The sequence below is a fragment of the Grampus griseus genome, assembly GCF_964374135.1.
Source record: "Grampus griseus genome assembly, chromosome: 8".
Lineage (NCBI taxonomy): Eukaryota > Metazoa > Chordata > Mammalia > Artiodactyla > Delphinidae > Grampus > Grampus griseus.
In genome coordinates, this window is record NC_139002.1 from 100,841,027 (window position 1) to 100,858,225 (window position 17,199).

General features: G+C 61.1%; 1 protein-coding gene across 1 annotated transcript in view; it reads left to right on the plus strand.

Moving 5' to 3' along the window:
- The first annotated feature begins 4,091 nt into the window (after window positions 1-4,091).
- The window catches only part of MYRF (myelin regulatory factor), a 31,426-nt gene continuing 18,318 nt past the window's right edge, over window positions 4,092-17,199 (plus strand). The window contains exons 1-3 of the mRNA XM_082661216.1: window positions 4,092-4,152; window positions 16,299-16,386; window positions 16,575-16,838. Of these exons, the coding sequence (XP_082517342.1) occupies window positions 4,107-4,152; window positions 16,299-16,386; window positions 16,575-16,838 (398 nt within the window). The 5' untranslated portion in view covers window positions 4,092-4,106. The remainder of the gene's footprint in view (window positions 4,153-16,298; window positions 16,387-16,574; window positions 16,839-17,199) is intronic.

Here is a 17,199-nt window from a genome sequence, read left to right on the forward strand (position 1 = left end):
TCACCTAGGCCTCTTTGAATGGAAGAAACGGAGGCTACATAAGGGTGGAAACTTGCTCAAGGTCACTCAAGCCTGGGGACAGAGCTAGGACCAGAATCCAGGCCTCCAGGCCAGGACTCCGGCCTCCACCCTCGCCTCATGGTTTTCAGAGGTTCTTCACACCCTGTAGTCTCATTTGGTGTGCATATCATCCTATCTAATTAGTGGAGCAGAAGAAGCTGAGGACCAGAGAGGTTCTGTGACTTGCCTAAGGTCACACAGCCAGAGCGAGGAATGGGAAGGGCCCCTCGTGAGGAGCAATTCCAGGAAAGGCTGGAGCAGCGCTCTGCCTCCCAGACCCTCGGATGTCCCCTTCCGTCTCCACTGGGAGGGAGGTGGGAGAGAGGCTACCCTGCAGGGTCCCCAGCCTCACTGACTCCCTGGGTTCACACCCACCACCCTTTGGGCCCTCCTCTCTTCCTCTGCAAAATGGGCGGATGCCAGGGCTGCGTGGGCCCACGGGAGGCCTGGAGTGCTGCTCTAGGGAGGGTTCTGTCCACAGAACCCCACCCTCTCCTGGGCTGGCCTCCAGCCCGTTACTCATTAACCCTCAAGTCCCTGCCCCCCTTTCCCCAGGGCTGCCTGCTGAGCTGCCAGCTCCTCCTGGCCCTACTGGCACTCAAAGGCCAGCACTGGGCACTGGAAACTGACCTGGAATCAGAGAAAACACCATTTATCAATCACTTCCCTGGTACTTTACCTACACCGTGAGGTAGCAATAATGGGCTGATTTAGAGATGAGGTCTCCAAGGACCAGAGGACAGGGCTTGGAGAATGGCTGGGACAGCCACGTCTGCTGGGCCAGGACTGAAGTCTCGGTCCCTCACTCATGTGGCTTCGTGGGGAGGGGGTACCAATGGGGACCCCTCTCCATTGATGAGCCCCTCAAGGTCCTGATTGTGCAAGGCTCACCTCCTTCATTATGGATTTGGGGGTGGCAGCCTCGACTCTTAGCTGAGCCCTGGAGTCTGGGACCTTTCAGCCACCGTTCTCCCCCAGCCCAGAGATGAAGATCCCTGGGGACCGTTGCTCCTTTGCTCAGAGGCCCAGTGGAGTCGGGAGACGGCAGGGCTAGAACCTCCGAGCAAGGCCAGCTGCCACGGGATTAACAGGAAGCCGCATCCCACCCCGCACAACTTCAAGGCTGACCCAGAGACATAGTAATGCAGCCTGCGAAGTTGGGTGTCGGGACCAAAATATGCATAGCCCACCCACCCATGGCAAGGGCAACACAGAGCTCATTGGGATGGCCCTCTGATGGTGGACTTTTTGGTACCCTGTGGGATGTGGCAGAAAGACCTGCTCGTGGGGGAAGCTTATAAAGAAGCCGGTTTTCCAGCCAGTCCTGGGCAACTGCTAAAATAAATTCATTTTTAAATATCACACAGCGTAGGCGGTGTCTACTGTGTCCACAGGCAGGCCTGACCCGGGTGTGGGAGGGGGCAGAGCAGAGAATAACAATTGTCTTAAGGGAGGCTGCAGAGGGGGAAAAACCTCTGGGGTGTATCAGCTGGAAAAGAATAGGCGTCTCAGTGTGGCCCTCTCCCCCCGCTTGGCCCGGCCCCTGCGGGGCAGCACTGATCAGCGCACACAGCTGGGGCCTCCAGCAAAATCCCATTCTATATATCTAAGAGCAACAGCTCGGAGAGCGGCCCCTGGGGCACAAAACCTCATTGTGAGGCGCCCGCCGGCCTGGGCGTCCCCTCCCCCAGCCCCAGAACTGTCGTGGCATTGACCCTCCTCGGCGGGCCACCGCAAGCCTGCTGACTGGGCCACATCTGGGGCTCAGGCCCTGGCTGTCCCTCCCCTGTGGCTGGCCGCTGGGGAGGGGGAGGGTGGCCTGGGAGGAAGCCACTTTGCAGGCTCTCACCCCCACCCCTACCAGGCAGCCCAATTCGTACCCCACTCTCCTCTGGGGGGCCACTGGTGGGCAGAGTTGAGAGCTCTGGGCTGGCTAGGCTGGCATCTTGATCTGCCAGTGAGTCCTCCCACCCCCCTAAGGGCCTCAGTTTCAGTTTTGTCTTCTGTCAGACAGTTCTGGGGTGGGATGGGTTTTTCTAGCTCTAACCTGCTGTGTCTGAGGACTCAGGGAGGCTGCGAGCTGAGCCACTCTGTAGTGAGATGATTTGCTGGGTCCGGGATTCCAGAATTCTCTGCTTCCAAGGTTTCAGAGGTCTAGGATTCTGCAGTGTGAAGCTGCCGCCATCCATTCATTCATCACATATTTATTGAGCACCTACTGTGTGCCAGGTAGTGTTCTTGGTGCTGAAGCTAGAGCAATCACCAAGCCAGAAAAATCCCTTACCCTCATAGAGCTTCCATTCTCGAGCGAGGAGAAGGATAATAACAAAGAGTAGATACAACTCTTTTATGTGGGGAGAAAGAAAGGCCTAGGTAGGGGGAATTGCTTTCAATGGGATGGTCAGTGAGGCGATGAGTGAACTGACTACTACAAAGGAACCAGGCGTGTGGGATCAACACTGCAGACAGACGGAACAGCATGTCCCAAGGCCCTGCGGCAGGGAAGTCCCTGGCGGTCCAGTGATTAGGACTCCACGCTTCTACTGCAGGGGGCACGGGTTCGATCCCTAGTCAGGGAAATAAGATCCTGCATGCTGTGTGGACAAAAAAAAAAAAAAAAATCAAGGCCCCGCGGCAGGTGTGGGTCTGGCACATGTGAGTGATGGCAAGGAGGCCTTTTGGTGGCTGTGACTTAGTGAGCAATGGAGAGAAAAATAGGAGCTGAGGTCAGCGGTCCAGGCAGGGGCAGGTCATACAAGGCCTTGGAAACCAGGGCGGGAGCTTAGATACTGGTTTTTAAATGTTTATTGAAGTACAGTTGGTTTACAATGTTGTGTTAGTTTCTGCTGTACAGCAAAGTGAATCAGTTATACGTATATAATGCCATTTGCAGCAACATGGGTGGACCTAGATATTGTTTTGAGTGCAAAGGGAAACCACAGGTTTTGGCAAAGAAGTGAAATGATCTGATTTACATTTTAAAGAGAGTAATTTGGGAGGATGATAGAGGAGATTGGGTGGGGAGAGAGGCTGTGCCGTTGGGCAGAAGAGAGATGAGGGGGCACTCACAGGGTTGGAGGCAGAGGGACAAGGCTGGTGGATTCACTCAGGACCCTCTTGGATGATTGAGGGGGGAGTTTCCCAAGTCAGCCAGGATCTGGCACTGATGCTGCCTTTGCTGCTAATTACTTGGAAACCCTTCGACCTGCACTGTTCAGTACCGCAGCCACACATAGCTATTTAAATTTGAACTAATTAAAATTAACTAAAATTGGGAAGTCAGTTTCTCAGTCTCAGCAGCCACATTTCAAGTACTCAGTAGCCACATGTGGCCGGCGGCGACCATGCTGGACAACGCAGAGAGCATTTCCATCGTCACGGAAGGTTACACAGGACAGACTTCCTCAGACGGTACTGAACTTCACTGAGCCTCAGTTTCCTCAACTGTAAAATGCACGTAATAGTTTCTCCTTTGTAGGGTACCTGAGAGGACGACGTGAGATAACCCCCGTAGAGCAGCTCACTGTGGGCCTGGCACATAACAAATATTCGAGAAATGCAGGTTATTATTATTATTGCTGAGAGGGGGGTGGATAAAGGAGAGGAAACGGGGGATGCCTCTGAGGTTTGGTTCTGAAAATCTAAGATTCAGAAGCCCGCTATCTTCCCCTGCCCAAGGGGCTGCCGAGGACTGCGGGGGCCCTGCCCTCCCGGCATAGAGGCTGGGCCGCCCCTCGACCCCCAAGCTGGTTAGGACCCCGCGCCGAGCGCCCCCTGGAGGAGCCCCGCGCGTCCTGCCAGCCGCGGGGCTGCGGCGCGGGAATGGGGCGGGCCGGCAGGGGGCGCTGCGCGCGGTGGGCGGGCGGGGCGCGTGGGGCGGGCAGGGGCCGGGCCAGTGCCGCGCGGGGGGCGAGCGCTGCGGCGGTCCGGGCGGGACCGCAGCCGGAGCCGAGCCGGGACTGTCGCGCGGGCCGCGCCGGCGATGCCGCGCCCCCGGGCCGGGCTGTAGCGGGGCCGGGGTGGAGTGTACGCGGGGCAGGCCGGACATGGAGGTGGTGGACGAGACGGAGGCGCTGCAGCGCTTCTTCGAAGGTGAGGGACCGCGGGCCGGCGGGGGCGGCGACCCTCTCGCGCTGGGAACCCGCAGCCGATCTCCCCGGGGACTGGGACCCCCGACTGTGCTTTCATCAAGCTGGGACCCCCCCACCCCCCACCCAGAACACCTCCTCTGGGCTGGGGCCCTCCTCTGTCTCCTGGAGGTTACTACCCACCTCCGCTGAAGTTGGGCTCCCCACTCCCCGTCCCCCGACACACAACTTCCTTGGAGCTGTATCCCCTTCCCTGCTCGGTCGTCCTTCCTGCCTTCCAGGACCTGCAGTCCCCACTAAATTCTGACACCTCCCACCCCCAGCGCACTTCCCGACGACGGGACCCTCTACTGTGCTTCCCTGGGACCCCATCCAGGCCGGGGGCCCCCAGCATGCCTCCCAGAGACTGGGACCCCCACCTAGAGACTCAGGCACCCTATGTGCCTTTCAGGTTGGCACCCTACTCCCAGCCTGACTCCTGCCCCCAGCGCCTCCCCACCAGTGCTTCCCTGAGGCAGGGACCCCCTTCAAGACTGTCACCCACCTTCCACAAGGCTGCTCCCCCCGCCCACGGCTGAACTTCCCCTTGAAGCGGCTATCTCTCCCCTACTTAGGGCTGGGAACCCCTCCCCAGCATTCCTCTGTGGGCTGGATTTCCCCACCTCCCACCCTGGAATACTCTCGTTGGTTCTGGAACCTTCTTGAAGTTGGCATCCCCCCGTTAGCCACCTCCGCACTCCGAGACCCTCCCAAAGCTGTGAACTGCATCCTGCCAGCTCTGTGTGGCTCCTCGGGGCTGTTTCGCTCACACCTGTCCCTGGAGCTATGCCTACTCTGGCTGTGCCCCCGTCCCAGGAGTGACCTCATCCCCTCACCTTGACCCTGATAGGACCCTCCCCAGGGCTGGGATCTACACACACCCTACAAGATTTTCTTCTACCCTCTCCCCTCTCCTGGCCAGTGGATTTGGGGGTCTGCTCCTACATCTCACCCACTCCCCTTTCCTGAGTAATCTCTGCCCCTTGAGGCTGTCCCCCTCTTGGGCTCTGGGTTCAGGAGGGATGAGACAGAGTGTGGGAGGGGGTGCAGAGGTGCAGGCTGACATCTCCCAGCTTCTCAGACCCTCACTGGAACATCCAGCCAGACCAGGGATGAGACAGAGTGTGGGAGGGGGTGCAGAGGTGCAGGCTGACTCTCCCAGCTTCTCAGACCCTCTGGGTGCTCTTGTGTCCCTCTCCACCAACCTCGGGAGCCCAGCCTCTGCCCCCACCCTCCCCCTAGTCCCTAAGTCCATCTCCAGCACCTCAGTGCCTTCAGAACCCAAAACTCAATGATCCAGAACCTTCCATTAGTGTGAACCTGCCCATGGCGAGGCGCGGTGGCCCACGGGGCACACTGTGCTGCAGCTGTTGGGCCACAGGGCAGGGAATTAGGGTCCAAGTTTCAAGCCCAGCGCCCAGCGCCCAGAGCCCTTTGGCGTCCCATGAGGGAGCAAGGAAGGCCTTTCTTTGACTTAGTTTCTCCCTGTCTGTGACTGCAGGGGGGGTGTGTGTGTGGGCGGGGGGAGCCTTTGTGCACTCTGCTTGCCGAACAGCCCAGGTAAGGGCATCCCCAAGCCTCCGGCCTCCCCACTCCAGGATTCTGGACACTCCCAGAATCCAAGAAATCAGGTTTGGACTAGATGAAGTGGTTGATCCTCAGGTAGTTGGGCCATTTGAGGGTCCTAGGCGTTTCCCCGTCAGTCCCAGGGGCTCTTGTTCTCCCCAGATCCTTTTCCTCCTTTAAGAGCCTTGAGGGGCCTTATAGGGGCTGGGGGCTCTGGGGAGGTAGGAAGGGGACACTAGTCCTTGCCTGGGGGCCACTATTTTGGGGGTGCCCGGAGCCCGCCGGACATCCCAGATGACTCACGGACCAGGCCCCCTTGCTTCCTGCAGAAATCCCTGTGCCCCCTTCCCCCAGGACCCTGGGCCTGGGCAGAGGGGTGGGCCTGGCTGGCCCAGGCTCCCTGTCTCCTGAGCCAAACTTTCCCTCCTGGCCGTGGGCGGGGGGTGGGGGTGGGGGTGGGGGTGGGGCCTGACGCCACGGCTCAGCCATGCGGCCGGCCTGGCTGGCCTGGCGGGGAGTCTGCGCTGCTCCCTCCAGAGAGATAAGAGCAGACTCAAGAATGTCTGTGGAGGGAGCCAGGGGCTGGAGAAGTGCTCCCAGAGCCTGAGATGGGGGGAAGGTGGGGCGGGCGCTGAGGGCTGGGGTCTCCGGGGCCACTTGGTGGGGAAGGCCTGGCCAGGAATCCGGTGGGCAGCGGCATGTGGGGGACGTAGTGGGGTTGTTAGGGCGCCCCTGGGCGGGGGCGCTGCTGAGTGTGCTCTCGAGTGGAAGTGCAGGGTGCTTTTGTGCACGTGGATGTATTTCCCAGGAGGAGGGTGCTTCGCACTTGGGGCTGGGGACACCTGAGCGCTCATCCTGGCTCCCGCTTGGCCTTGGTCACTCCCCAGGACAGTGGGTATGGTGGGCAGGGTCTGTGCTTTCAGCTCTGGACTTGGAGGTGGGAAAGGGCTTGGCTGAAGCGGGCAGGGCGTGCCCAGGCCCTCGTGTGACGTGGCCCACTCTCCAGGCACACCAAGCATATGCCCTGGGTCCTGCCTGGTCCTGTGCGGTGGGCCTGGCTGTACCCTGCCTCAGGCTGGTGGGCTGGAAGCTAAGGCGCTTTGGGCCTCAGGTGGGAGGCTGGGACAGGGCGGCCCCCTCGAGGCTGGTACAGCCGGGCCCCCGTGACTGCCCTGCTAATCCCCTAGAGGGAGGCTGCGGCCGCCCAGATCGGCGGGCACAGGGCCTGCAGAGAGGGGACCCTCCGGGCAGGATGCACTGGCTCCCAGCAGGTAACCGGGGCACAGTGGCAGGTGTTCCCCTCATCACCTTGACCGGCTGGGGCCTTGGACTCTCAGAGCCCGTCAGGGACAGGGCAAGGCAGCATCAGAGGATCCCTATAGGACTTGAGAGGTTCTGGTGCAGACTTGGCCCCTGAGAGCTGCATGACCCTGTGCAGAGCTCTTGCCCTCGCTGGGCCCCTTTTCCTCACCTGCAAGACAGGAGTGGGTGGCAGAGCAGGTCCTGATGATGCCCGCGGCTGAGCCTTCTCCTCCAGCCCTGGGGAAGAGGGACGTTTTAGAAGGGGGAGGGTGCTGGCCCCTAGCTCCGGGGGCACACGGGGCACGAGTGAGCAGCGATCAGCACTCGGTAAGCCGGTTGATGTGGAGGAAGCCACTGAGGGGAGCTGGGCTGGAAGGGCCACCGAGAGGTTGGGGGACCTCCCTTGGCCTCTAGAGCCCCGCCAGGGCTGGAGGTGGGAGCGGGTTTTCACTCCTTCCATACCTGATGGGTGCCTTGGCCTGGTGACTTTATTTCTCTGGCCTCATGTCCCCTCCTTGGGTAGGCAGGTGCGCTGGGCCAGAGTAGGGACTTCCAATGTGATTCTTGTTAGCCACCAAGCAAAGACAAACTCCTGGCCTCCGAATAGGACATATACACTGGACACAGGGCGGATGGGCTCCTCACAGACCCCAGACTCCAGATCCTGGTTTGAAAGCCACTCTTCCCCAGCTCTGGGATGTGGGAGGGGAGCGGTGGCGTTGGCCCCCTTTCCCAGGGCCTAAGACTGCGGCTCTGAGAGAAGGGAGTTAGCCAGCGTGAGCCAGGGCTGACACCCAGGCCTCAGAACACCCCTCTGCCTCCAGGGCTTTGGGGGAGGGAGGGTGGCCTTCCTATGGGGACCAGCATCTCTGCCTCCAGAGGGCAGGAGGAGGCCCCAGGAGGAGACCACCTGACCGCTTGTGGGAGAGGACGCCCACCCTGGACAGGAATCTGGGGCTGAGGCGCGGTGTGTGATGGGATGGCACGGTGCCTTGTGTCCGCCTGTCTGTCTGCAGTGCGACCAGGGAGTAGGTGGATGGGGGAGACTGCCAGACCCCTGACTCTCAAGGAGATGAGATGGAGTGCCTCTTGGGTCCACCCAGAGCCTCCCCAGAGGACTCCTGTCCCAGCCCCACCTCCCAAGGTCCTAACTCCAGCTGGAGGGGAAGTGGTAGCCAGGGGTCTGACTCATCGCCCTGTCCCCAACACACAGCACAGGGCCACACGGGGTGGGAGGGGGGCAGGAAATGTTCCCAAGGAATGGAAGCAACAATGACTGTGTGAACAGAGGCGGGGTGGGGGGCGCACCCCAGGAAGCTGACTCTCTGTGAGGGCCTGGCTCGGTACAGGGGAGCGGAGCCACCGGAGCCGGCCGCTTCCGACGTGCTGGCCTCAGGGCCTCTCCTGAGTCTGGGGGCCTGGGCAGAGTACCCCTGGGGGTCTTAGGCAGAGCCAAGCAGGGTGTCTGGGGGAAAGACAGGCTGCTCTGGGCAGAACGGCCTCCTCCTGGGGGCCTGGCCCCCGCTCCCTGACTCCCAAGGGCCTACAGGACTGGGGGGCCCTGGCAGCAGAGGCTGCTGGGTAACAGCCCGGCAGGGCTGCTGATTGGCTGCTGCCCTTGGACTTTGCCCACGCGATAAGGACGGGGAGAAGAAATCATTAACTAAATTATTAACCAGGGATGGCCCCGCCCCACCCAGGCTGCCTGCCCATTTTTCCCACCTTCTTCCTCCTCACGGCCCCCTCCTCTGGGCCTCATTTTTCCTCACAGCCTGAGTGTGTGTATGGGGGGCCTCCCCTCTCACCTCCGTCTCCAGCCCCTGCTACCACCGTGTTGGGCAGCCCCTCGGGTCTGTGTTGGTCCTGTGCACTCCCTGGGGTGGGCTGAAGGTCGGTCCCTAGCTCTGCCGCTTACCCACGGTCCTTCTCCTGGGCCTATCACTGCACCTCTTTGTGCCTCCATTTTCCCATCTGTAGAATGGGAATACAGTTGCAGTAGGAGTACCTGCCTCTCAGGGTTTCCCTGGGGCTTAGGTAGAAGGGGCTTGAGCAGGGCCTCATGCAGTGCCTAGCACGGCTCCACTCCATGAATGTCAGCCTGGATTGTGATTATTCTCCCCTGGGACGCTTACAACAGCTATTATGCTCCCCACTTGGAGGATTTATTGGTCCATGGGTAGGTCAGTGCCCCCAAGCTTGGGCTGGGGCCTGTGGCTGGCGCTGTGTGCCTTGGGAAAGCCCCTCACCCTCTCTGGGCTACTTATTCCAGGGATGAGCACACTCTGTACTCCGGAGCTCTGCTCCATGACAGGTCTGGCCCTGCCTGGTCCTGCTGCCTGCTCCAGCTGGGCCTGCCCCGCCCTCTACCCCAGAGATTCGGAACTCGGCCCTTGGGCAGGTGGCGGGGCGGGGTGCGGGGGGTGTAAGGGGGGTGGGGAAGGGTCTTGACTGTCCTTCGTCTTTGCCTGCCACACCCAGGCCGGAGGTTTTCGCATGTGGTGTCTCCCGGGAGTCCTGGGCCTCCGTGGAAGTGTGGGTGGTGCCCCCTCACTTCCGAGAGGGGGCTGCTGAGGCAGGAGGGGAAGGCGATGGGTCAGGCTCACTCAGGGCGGCCACGGCAGAGCTGGGCTGGGACCCCGGGTCTCCTGACCCGTCACAGTTGGGTGCTAGCTTGGAGTGGGGCGGGAGGGAGCCTCTCCTCCTTGCGTGCTGAGGGTCCTGACCCACCAGTGATGGCTGTGCTGGGTGACTGCCGTCCAGCCCCTTGACCTCTCTGGGCCTCAGAGCCCTCACTCAGATGATCTAGGTTGTGTGACATAAGCAGTGAGACTCCCCCAGGGCCTGGAGTGGGAGGGAAGGAAGTTGGGTCCTGAGCCCCCACTGGCCTGGACTATGCACAGGGGGCTTCAGGGCTTCCTGGCCTCCCCCTGACTCCAGGCTGCATCAGTGCGAAAGTTTTCCCTCCATCTGACCTAGATCCCTCCAGCCCCGCAATGCACAACCGCAGCCTCTGTCTCTCTGAAAGGTTTGGGACCCTCCCTCACTCCCCTCTTCATCATCCCAGTCCCCTGTGCTATCTTCTTCCCCCATGGTTCTCCCTCCTGGGGTCTGTGGCCTTGGCGGGGGCTGGGGGGTGGGGGGCAGTCCCCATCCCCTGCTTTGCTAACTTGGAGGGGGCTGCCTTTGGTGGTGGAGTTTGGGGTCTGTGACACCGAGTTCGCGCAGCTGGACTGGCTCCACCTAGAGCTGATGGGGAGGTGTGTTGGCCTGGGCCTGCCATTGGGTCAGCGAGCATTGGTAGGCACAAATGTAGAAGTCTGTGAGGTGTGCTGAGATGTGAACATGCCTCAGGGCCTTTGCAGTGCCTCCCCACTGCCTGGAATGCGCTTCCCAGATGTCCCTGTGGCTCACCTCCTTCGTATCTTTGCTCAGTAAAGCCCTCCCTGCTACCCTGTTTAGAATTGCAGCGCTCCCCACCCTCCTAGCACCCCAGCCCCTCTCCCTGCTTTATTGTCTCCGTAGCATTTGTCACCTTCTGAAATGCTGTGGATTTTGCCCACCTGGCTTGTCATCTGACTCTGCTTCCAGGATGTCAGCTCCGTGGAGGGAGTAGGTTTTGTCTGTTTACTGCTTTATCTCCAGAGCCTAGAATTGTGCCTGATACACAGCAGATGCTCAGTAAATAATTGTGTGAGTGAATGAATGAGCACACTTGGAGCATGCCGGTATGTGCACACATGTGTGTCAGTGTGCGGGGGGTGTGCCTCTGTACATGTGTATGTTCGGATGTACACGATCATGTGTGTGCCAGTGGATACACGCCTGGGAGTGTGCCCTTGTGTGTGCACATGCCTGTGGGGCATGCTGGTGTATGAACACAGGTGGGCATGGGTAACCCTGGTAGAGACCTGCTCCCACCCCAAGCTGCAGGGTCTCTACTCTGCCTCTGTGGGGAGGGGCCTTCCCCAGCCTGCCTGGCCTAGTCCCTGTGGGAGAGGGCTGGGGGCCCCCAGAGCAAAGTGGAGATCCCTAGGGACCCATGTGGGTTCCCTAAGAAGAGGCCACAACTGCTGGGCCAGGTCTGTTGGACCTGGCTTCGCAGCATCTTCGGGCTGTGAGTTCAGCCTTGTGTGGACCTGAGGACAGGGTGGCAGCTGTGTGGGGACTAGGGGAGGACATAGCTATAGCCCAGGGGTGGCTAAAGATTTCAGGTCCCCTGGAGGATCTGGGTCTCTGCAGGCAGGAGGCAGGGCTCTGCCGCATTTTTGGCAAGAAGTTGAGAGGGAACAAAGACAACTGTGGATCAGATTAAGGACCTGATGGCAATGACTCCAGAGCTACATCCTTGTCACTCAGCCCCAAGATGATTGGGGATTTGATGCAGAGATGCAAAGTGTAGCTTGCAGAATCAAGCATTTGGCCTGAAGGCGTTTTGACTGAGAAGGCTCTGGTCACAATCCGGAGCCTGAAGCAGTTGCCATATTAATCAATTAATAAAGATAGAAAGTCCAAACCAAGGGAGGTGAGAGCCCCCTGTGCCCTGTCCCAGCGGGAACTAGTTTGGTACATGTTGATCAGCTCAGTCAATATGGGGAAATGAGCCACCGCACTGGGGGCCCTCTGTGACTGGGGTGATCGAGGAGGGACTGCCAGGGTAGGCAGGCAGTCACAGAAGGCTTCCCCACTGGAGAGGGGATGGCTAGAGCCAAGTCCTGGAGGCTGGGCTGTGCCATGCGTGTGTCAGAATAACATCATGGCACAGGTTGGGCTTGGGCAGGAGAGGAGGTGGGAGCCCAGAGCAAGGTGAGGAATGGCCTTCTAGAGGTGAGGAGCTTTCCCACCATCTCACTGGAGACTCACGACCACCCCGTGATGCAGGGATCTCCTTCACTTGAGAGGGAAGGGAACTGAGGCACAGGGAGGTCAGGTCACTTGCCGAGGGTCACGCAGCAATGAAGGGGGACCCGCGTTAGCAACCAGGCCTCTTTGACCCCAGGGGTCCCTTAGGGCATTATGGGGATGCCAAGGTGGGCAATCCCCTGACCACTGCTACCCTGGCCCAGCCGTTGCCTGGAGGCAGGATGCCCCTCAGATTCAGATGCCTGGAGTGGACACTCAACAGCAGGGGGGCAGACCTGTGTCCTGTTAGCCCCAGGTTCAGATCAGCTAGGCCTGGCCGGCATCCTTAGGCCATGGCCTGCCCTGCCCACAGCCACGTGGCCGACGGGATTTCCGCCATGTTTGGGGCATGAATTGACAAGTGCCTCATTGACGGTTGAGGGGGAGGGTGTGGGCAGGGCACAAGCCTCCCACTGTGCCGGGTCCCCACCCTCCCCCGTTCCCCGGGACAATGGCCGAGACTCAGCCAGTGGCCACAGCTGGTGGGGGGGGGCATGAGCACGAGGGGGCAGGAAGGGAAGGGTCCAGGGTGGAGGACCACCTGGGCCCCCATCCGCCCTCATCCCGCACCTGGCTTGTGTCGCCTCGGTTCCTCTTCTGCCTAGCTGGGTGGCCTTAAAGAGAGGAGGAGACAGGAGGGGAGGGGCTTCCTTCCCACAGCCCCGATCCCGCCTGCCTGGGAAGGAGCAGTGTCTGGCTCCTGTTAAAAGCAGGTAATAAAGGGCCTAATTAATGAGGAGCAGCTGGGGTGCATAGCTCAGCAGGGCAGGGGCGGTGCCTGGAGGGGCCCTGTCTAGCCCTGAACCCTGACCACAGCATGGCCGGGCGGAGGTGCCCAGACTCGGGCAGGCCTGGTGCCCCGCTTGCCACTTTGCTCATTCATCCCATGAACATTCGTCGTGTGCCTGCGGGATGCTTAGATGCTTACACCGCTGAGAGACAAAACGGGGCAGGACTCACGGCCCAGCTGCCACACCTCTAAGCTATGGGAAAGGCGTTTATCCTTTCTGAGCCGCAGCTTCCTCATCTGTGAAAGAGGGAACAAGAAAACCACCTACCCCGTAGGGTTGTTATGGGAATTAAATACGAGCCATGTAGAGTGTGTGTGGCATGGCTGGGCAGAGTGACCGCGCGGTGAGTGTGTGCTACGGGCAGTGGGTGGGCAGAGGACTGATTCTTCCCCCGAGGTGTGTGCTGGGCAGGGGAGCAAAGAGCCTGATGAGAAAGTAGAAGGGAGGCCGCTCAGGAGAATGGGGGAGTCAGACATGGTCTCTCGGAGGAACTTACATTTAAGCCAAAGCCTATAGAGTCACGAGGAATGGGAACAGCATGAGGGAACAGCATGTGCAAAGGCCCTGATGTGCAAGGGGGTGTTTGTCCCAGGATGGAATGAGGCGGGGGCTGGACTGTGGAGAGTTGCAGGGAGGGGCACTGGGGCAGGAGCGGCCACGGGGGCAGGCAGGGGGTCGACCGGGCCAGGCCTTGGACGGACGAGGGTCCTGGTTATCCCGAGCGATGGGAAGTTGAAGGGTCTGGGGAGAGGGAGGGCGGGGATGCTGGTTTGTGGCCTGGTGGTGCCGCCTTCAGGCTGTGGGACCTTGGCAGCCTCTCCAGCTCCCAGGGAGGTCTTGAGGATCAGCATGAGATTCTCAGCTTCCTTCCTGACTGTACCTGCCGCTCAGCGGTGTTCCAGGATGTTCCAGCGTTCTTTGGGGAGCAGTGGGGGAGGGGGCCATGCCTTTCTCCTGGGTTCCTGGAGGCTCTGCCCCAGCCTCAGGAGTCAAGGAGCCACTCCACCCTGTCCTGCTGGAACGTTGGGTTAGAGATCTCCAGCCTGGTCATGGGATAGGCGGGGGGCATCTCCTGGGTGGCTGGACCCTTTGGGACAGGCGGCGAGGACTCCCAGAGAAAGAGGAGGTGTGGGGTCAGTGGTCCTCAGGAGGCCCACCAACCCCCCAAACCTCATACTTCTCTCCCACCCATTGGCCCACCCCCACCCTGCCCCAGTGGCTCCCCCCTCCCTCCTCCATCCTCCCGTCCGCCCGGCCCCTGGCACCGAGGGTCTCTCCTCCCCCCAACCACATCTGGTTCTCGTTAGGGTCTCCCAAGATGCCTCTGTCGGAGGCACCCCCCACCCCGGGGGAGGGGGGCAGGAGGATTAGGGGTGATTAGGAGTTGCTCCTGGCCGGGGGAGGGGGAGGAGGGGGCCTGGCCTGTTATAAATAGCTGCACCAGGACTCTGTCACCCCATCATTCACTGTGGATTCCAAGTTCAGTCTCAAAACCCTGCGGCTTCAGCAGCCAAGGTGGGAGTGACGTGCCAGTACCCCCTCCCTCCCCACCTCCTGTGCCCTCAGGACCACCCGCGCCCCGTCATCCAGTGGGGCAGCCCAGCATGGCTGAGAAGCCTCAGCGACCACCAACTACACTTTCCCTCTTGGAGTCGGGCCCCTGCACTTGAGATTGGCTTCTCCTTGCTGGGTTGCCTTGGGCAAGAGGCTTGACTTCTCTGAACAAAGGGGATGATGCTAATAACAGACACCAAGTCTGCAGGGGCGATTGGGAGGTGAACCTGTAAAGCACTTAGGATGGTGCTGGGGCCTGGCAGGCACTCAGTCAGTGTGAGCCACTGTCATCGTCACCGTGATAGGTTGGGAGAATTATGTCACAGTGCACAGGAAGAGCCTGCAGGATGCCTTACATGTAATAAACTCCTGTGATTATTAACGTACTTGGCTCTGAAAGTGTCTGGCACACAGCAGGCGCTCAGTAAATGGGACCTTTGGTTAACAGGGAAGGACGGGGTGGGGGTCCTGGAACCTCGGCATGCAGCCTGGTCATTCCCAGCTCGAGAAGCTCCCCTTGCCCTGGGCGGCCATTGGCGGTGCTTGGTGGGTATCCCTTGTTCCTGGCCGGGTGAGTCCAGTGTGGGGGCCAGCAGGAGGGCCTGTCCCAGGCAGCGCGTGACTCCTAGGAGGGCTTAGCCACTCATTAATCACCTAAGCGGGGCTCAGCATTCTTGAAATGCCGGCCAGGGCCAGGGAGGGGCCTGGGCTGGGGGTTCCTGGGGACCCCAGGGCTCTGGGGAGTGGGGACAGCCACTGTTTGCTGAGCACCCACTGTGTTCCGGGCACTTCATATACCTTAACTTGTTTCATCCTCAGAAGAACGCTGTAAAGTGTTAGCTGTTCACGTCCCCATTTTACTGAGGCAACTGAGGCTCAGAGAGGGTATGTGACCTGCCCAAGGTCACACAGCAGGGAGTAGGTGAGCTAGGATTTATTACTGGACCTGAGCTCTGTTCCCAGGGTTCACCAGGGGAGGGGGCATGAGGCGCAGACCCCAGACTCAAGGCCTAGGGGCCTATGGGAGGGGTGCCTCCTGCCTCAGTGGGGCCGGCCAGCCCAGGTCAGCAGTGTGGGTGGGGCCGTCCTCCATTATCAGAGTTGACGCATCTCCCACGTCAGCCCCCTTATCACCCAGCACTCCAGCTCCCCCTGCAAGGTGACCCCGGGAGGGGAAAGGCCAGCGCCTCCCCCTCTCCTTCACTGCTGATGCCCAAGAGCACTGGGCTGCCTTTTCTGTGAATCCCTCCCGTTGGTGGGGCTGGGGCTAGCGGGGAGGGCCCAGGAGAGGTCAGGCAGAGGAGCAGCGCTCAGGCCACCATTGTTCCCCGCCGAACCTCTCTGGGGCTGTTTCCTCCTCTGGGCTCAGCCCTCGATGTGGGGGTGATGGGCACACGCAGTGAGGGTGGGCTGGGCACTCCTGACTCCGACCCCTGCTCCCTCGCCACCTGCAGCTGGGGCCCGGGGTTCAGGAGTCTCCCCCAGCCCCATGGGCCCCCCAGGATGTGTGGTCCAGCCCCGCCAGGCCTCCTGGTCCCGGCTGCCCGCAGCTGGGCCATCTGGAACCGCCTCCCGGAGGACAGGGCAGGACAGAGTCAGTGAGTCTGGGTCTGAGTCAGTGAAGGGGCTGGTATCCACTGCGCACCCGGGTAAATAAAGCGCCTCGTTTGCTCCTCACAGCACCCCGCAAGACGGGGACACGGTTACCCCATTTTATAGAAAAGACGAAGGGACTTGCTCATGTCACGAAGCTGGAAAGGAGAATGGAGGGGCAGGAAGCGGCCGGTCTGTCCAGACCTGCACTCTGGGCCCCGCCCCTCCTTGCAGAGTCCAGCTGGCCTTGTGGACTGAGGGCAGCACCATCAATACCTCCTGGAGGGCTGGCAGGTGGGGGGTGATGAGGGACTCCCCCTCCACGTGGATGCACAGATGGGGAGGGCCCAGCCTGCGGAGAGTTGGCGGGCTAGGCCGATCTCTCATGTCCACCCCTCCCCCACAGGCCACGACATCAACGGCGCCCTGGAGCCCTCCAACATAGACACCAGCATCCTGGAGGAGTACATCAGCAAGGAGGACGCCTCTGACCTGTGAGCGGCCCCCGCGGCACCCCAGCCCCTTTGGCCTCCACCTGGGAGGGGTGACGTGGCCCCGCCTCTGAGAGCTGCTCCTTTCCCAGTCACTGAGCCCACTGCAGCGTCCAAGCCGCCCTGCAGGTGGGAGCCCCGGGAGGGGCGGGGGTGCCGGGCTGGCGCTGAGCTTCCACCCTTCTCCGCAGCTGCTTCCCTGACATCTCTGCTCCAGCCAGTGCGGCCTCCTACCCCCACGGGCAGCCAGCGATCCCCGGCTCCAGCGGGGTCCACCACCTGAGCCCCCCCGGGGGCGGACCCTCCCCGGGTCGCCATGGCCCCCTCCCACCCCCGAACTACAGCGCCCCGCTCAACTGCAACAACAACAACGGCATGGGTGCTGCTCCCAAGCCCTTCCTGGGGGGCTCTGGGCCCCCCATCAAGGCAGAGCCCAAGGCTCCCTATGCCCCCGGGTGAGTGAGGGCAGTGGGGGTGGGGTAAGATGCAGAGACCCAGGCCCAGGCGGCCCGTGGGACCAGTGACTGGGGGCCTGGGAGGTGCCGGCCGAGGCTGGGCAGTGGGCATCGGGCTGCCCTGTGGGTAGGTAAGGTGGCTGGGGGACCAGGGCCAGGCTGAGGAGGTGCTCACGGCTTTGTGCTGAGGCAGTGGACAGCCACGGAGGGTTCTGAGCAGGGGAGTGATGAGGGCTGACCTAAGTGCTAGAAAGATCTCCATCCCCGAGAGCTGTGTGGAGAGTGGCGGGGAGGGAGTGGGACTGGAGGCAGGACTGTTTACGTTCAGGGGAGCACCTCTACGTGCATGCAGGCACCCAGG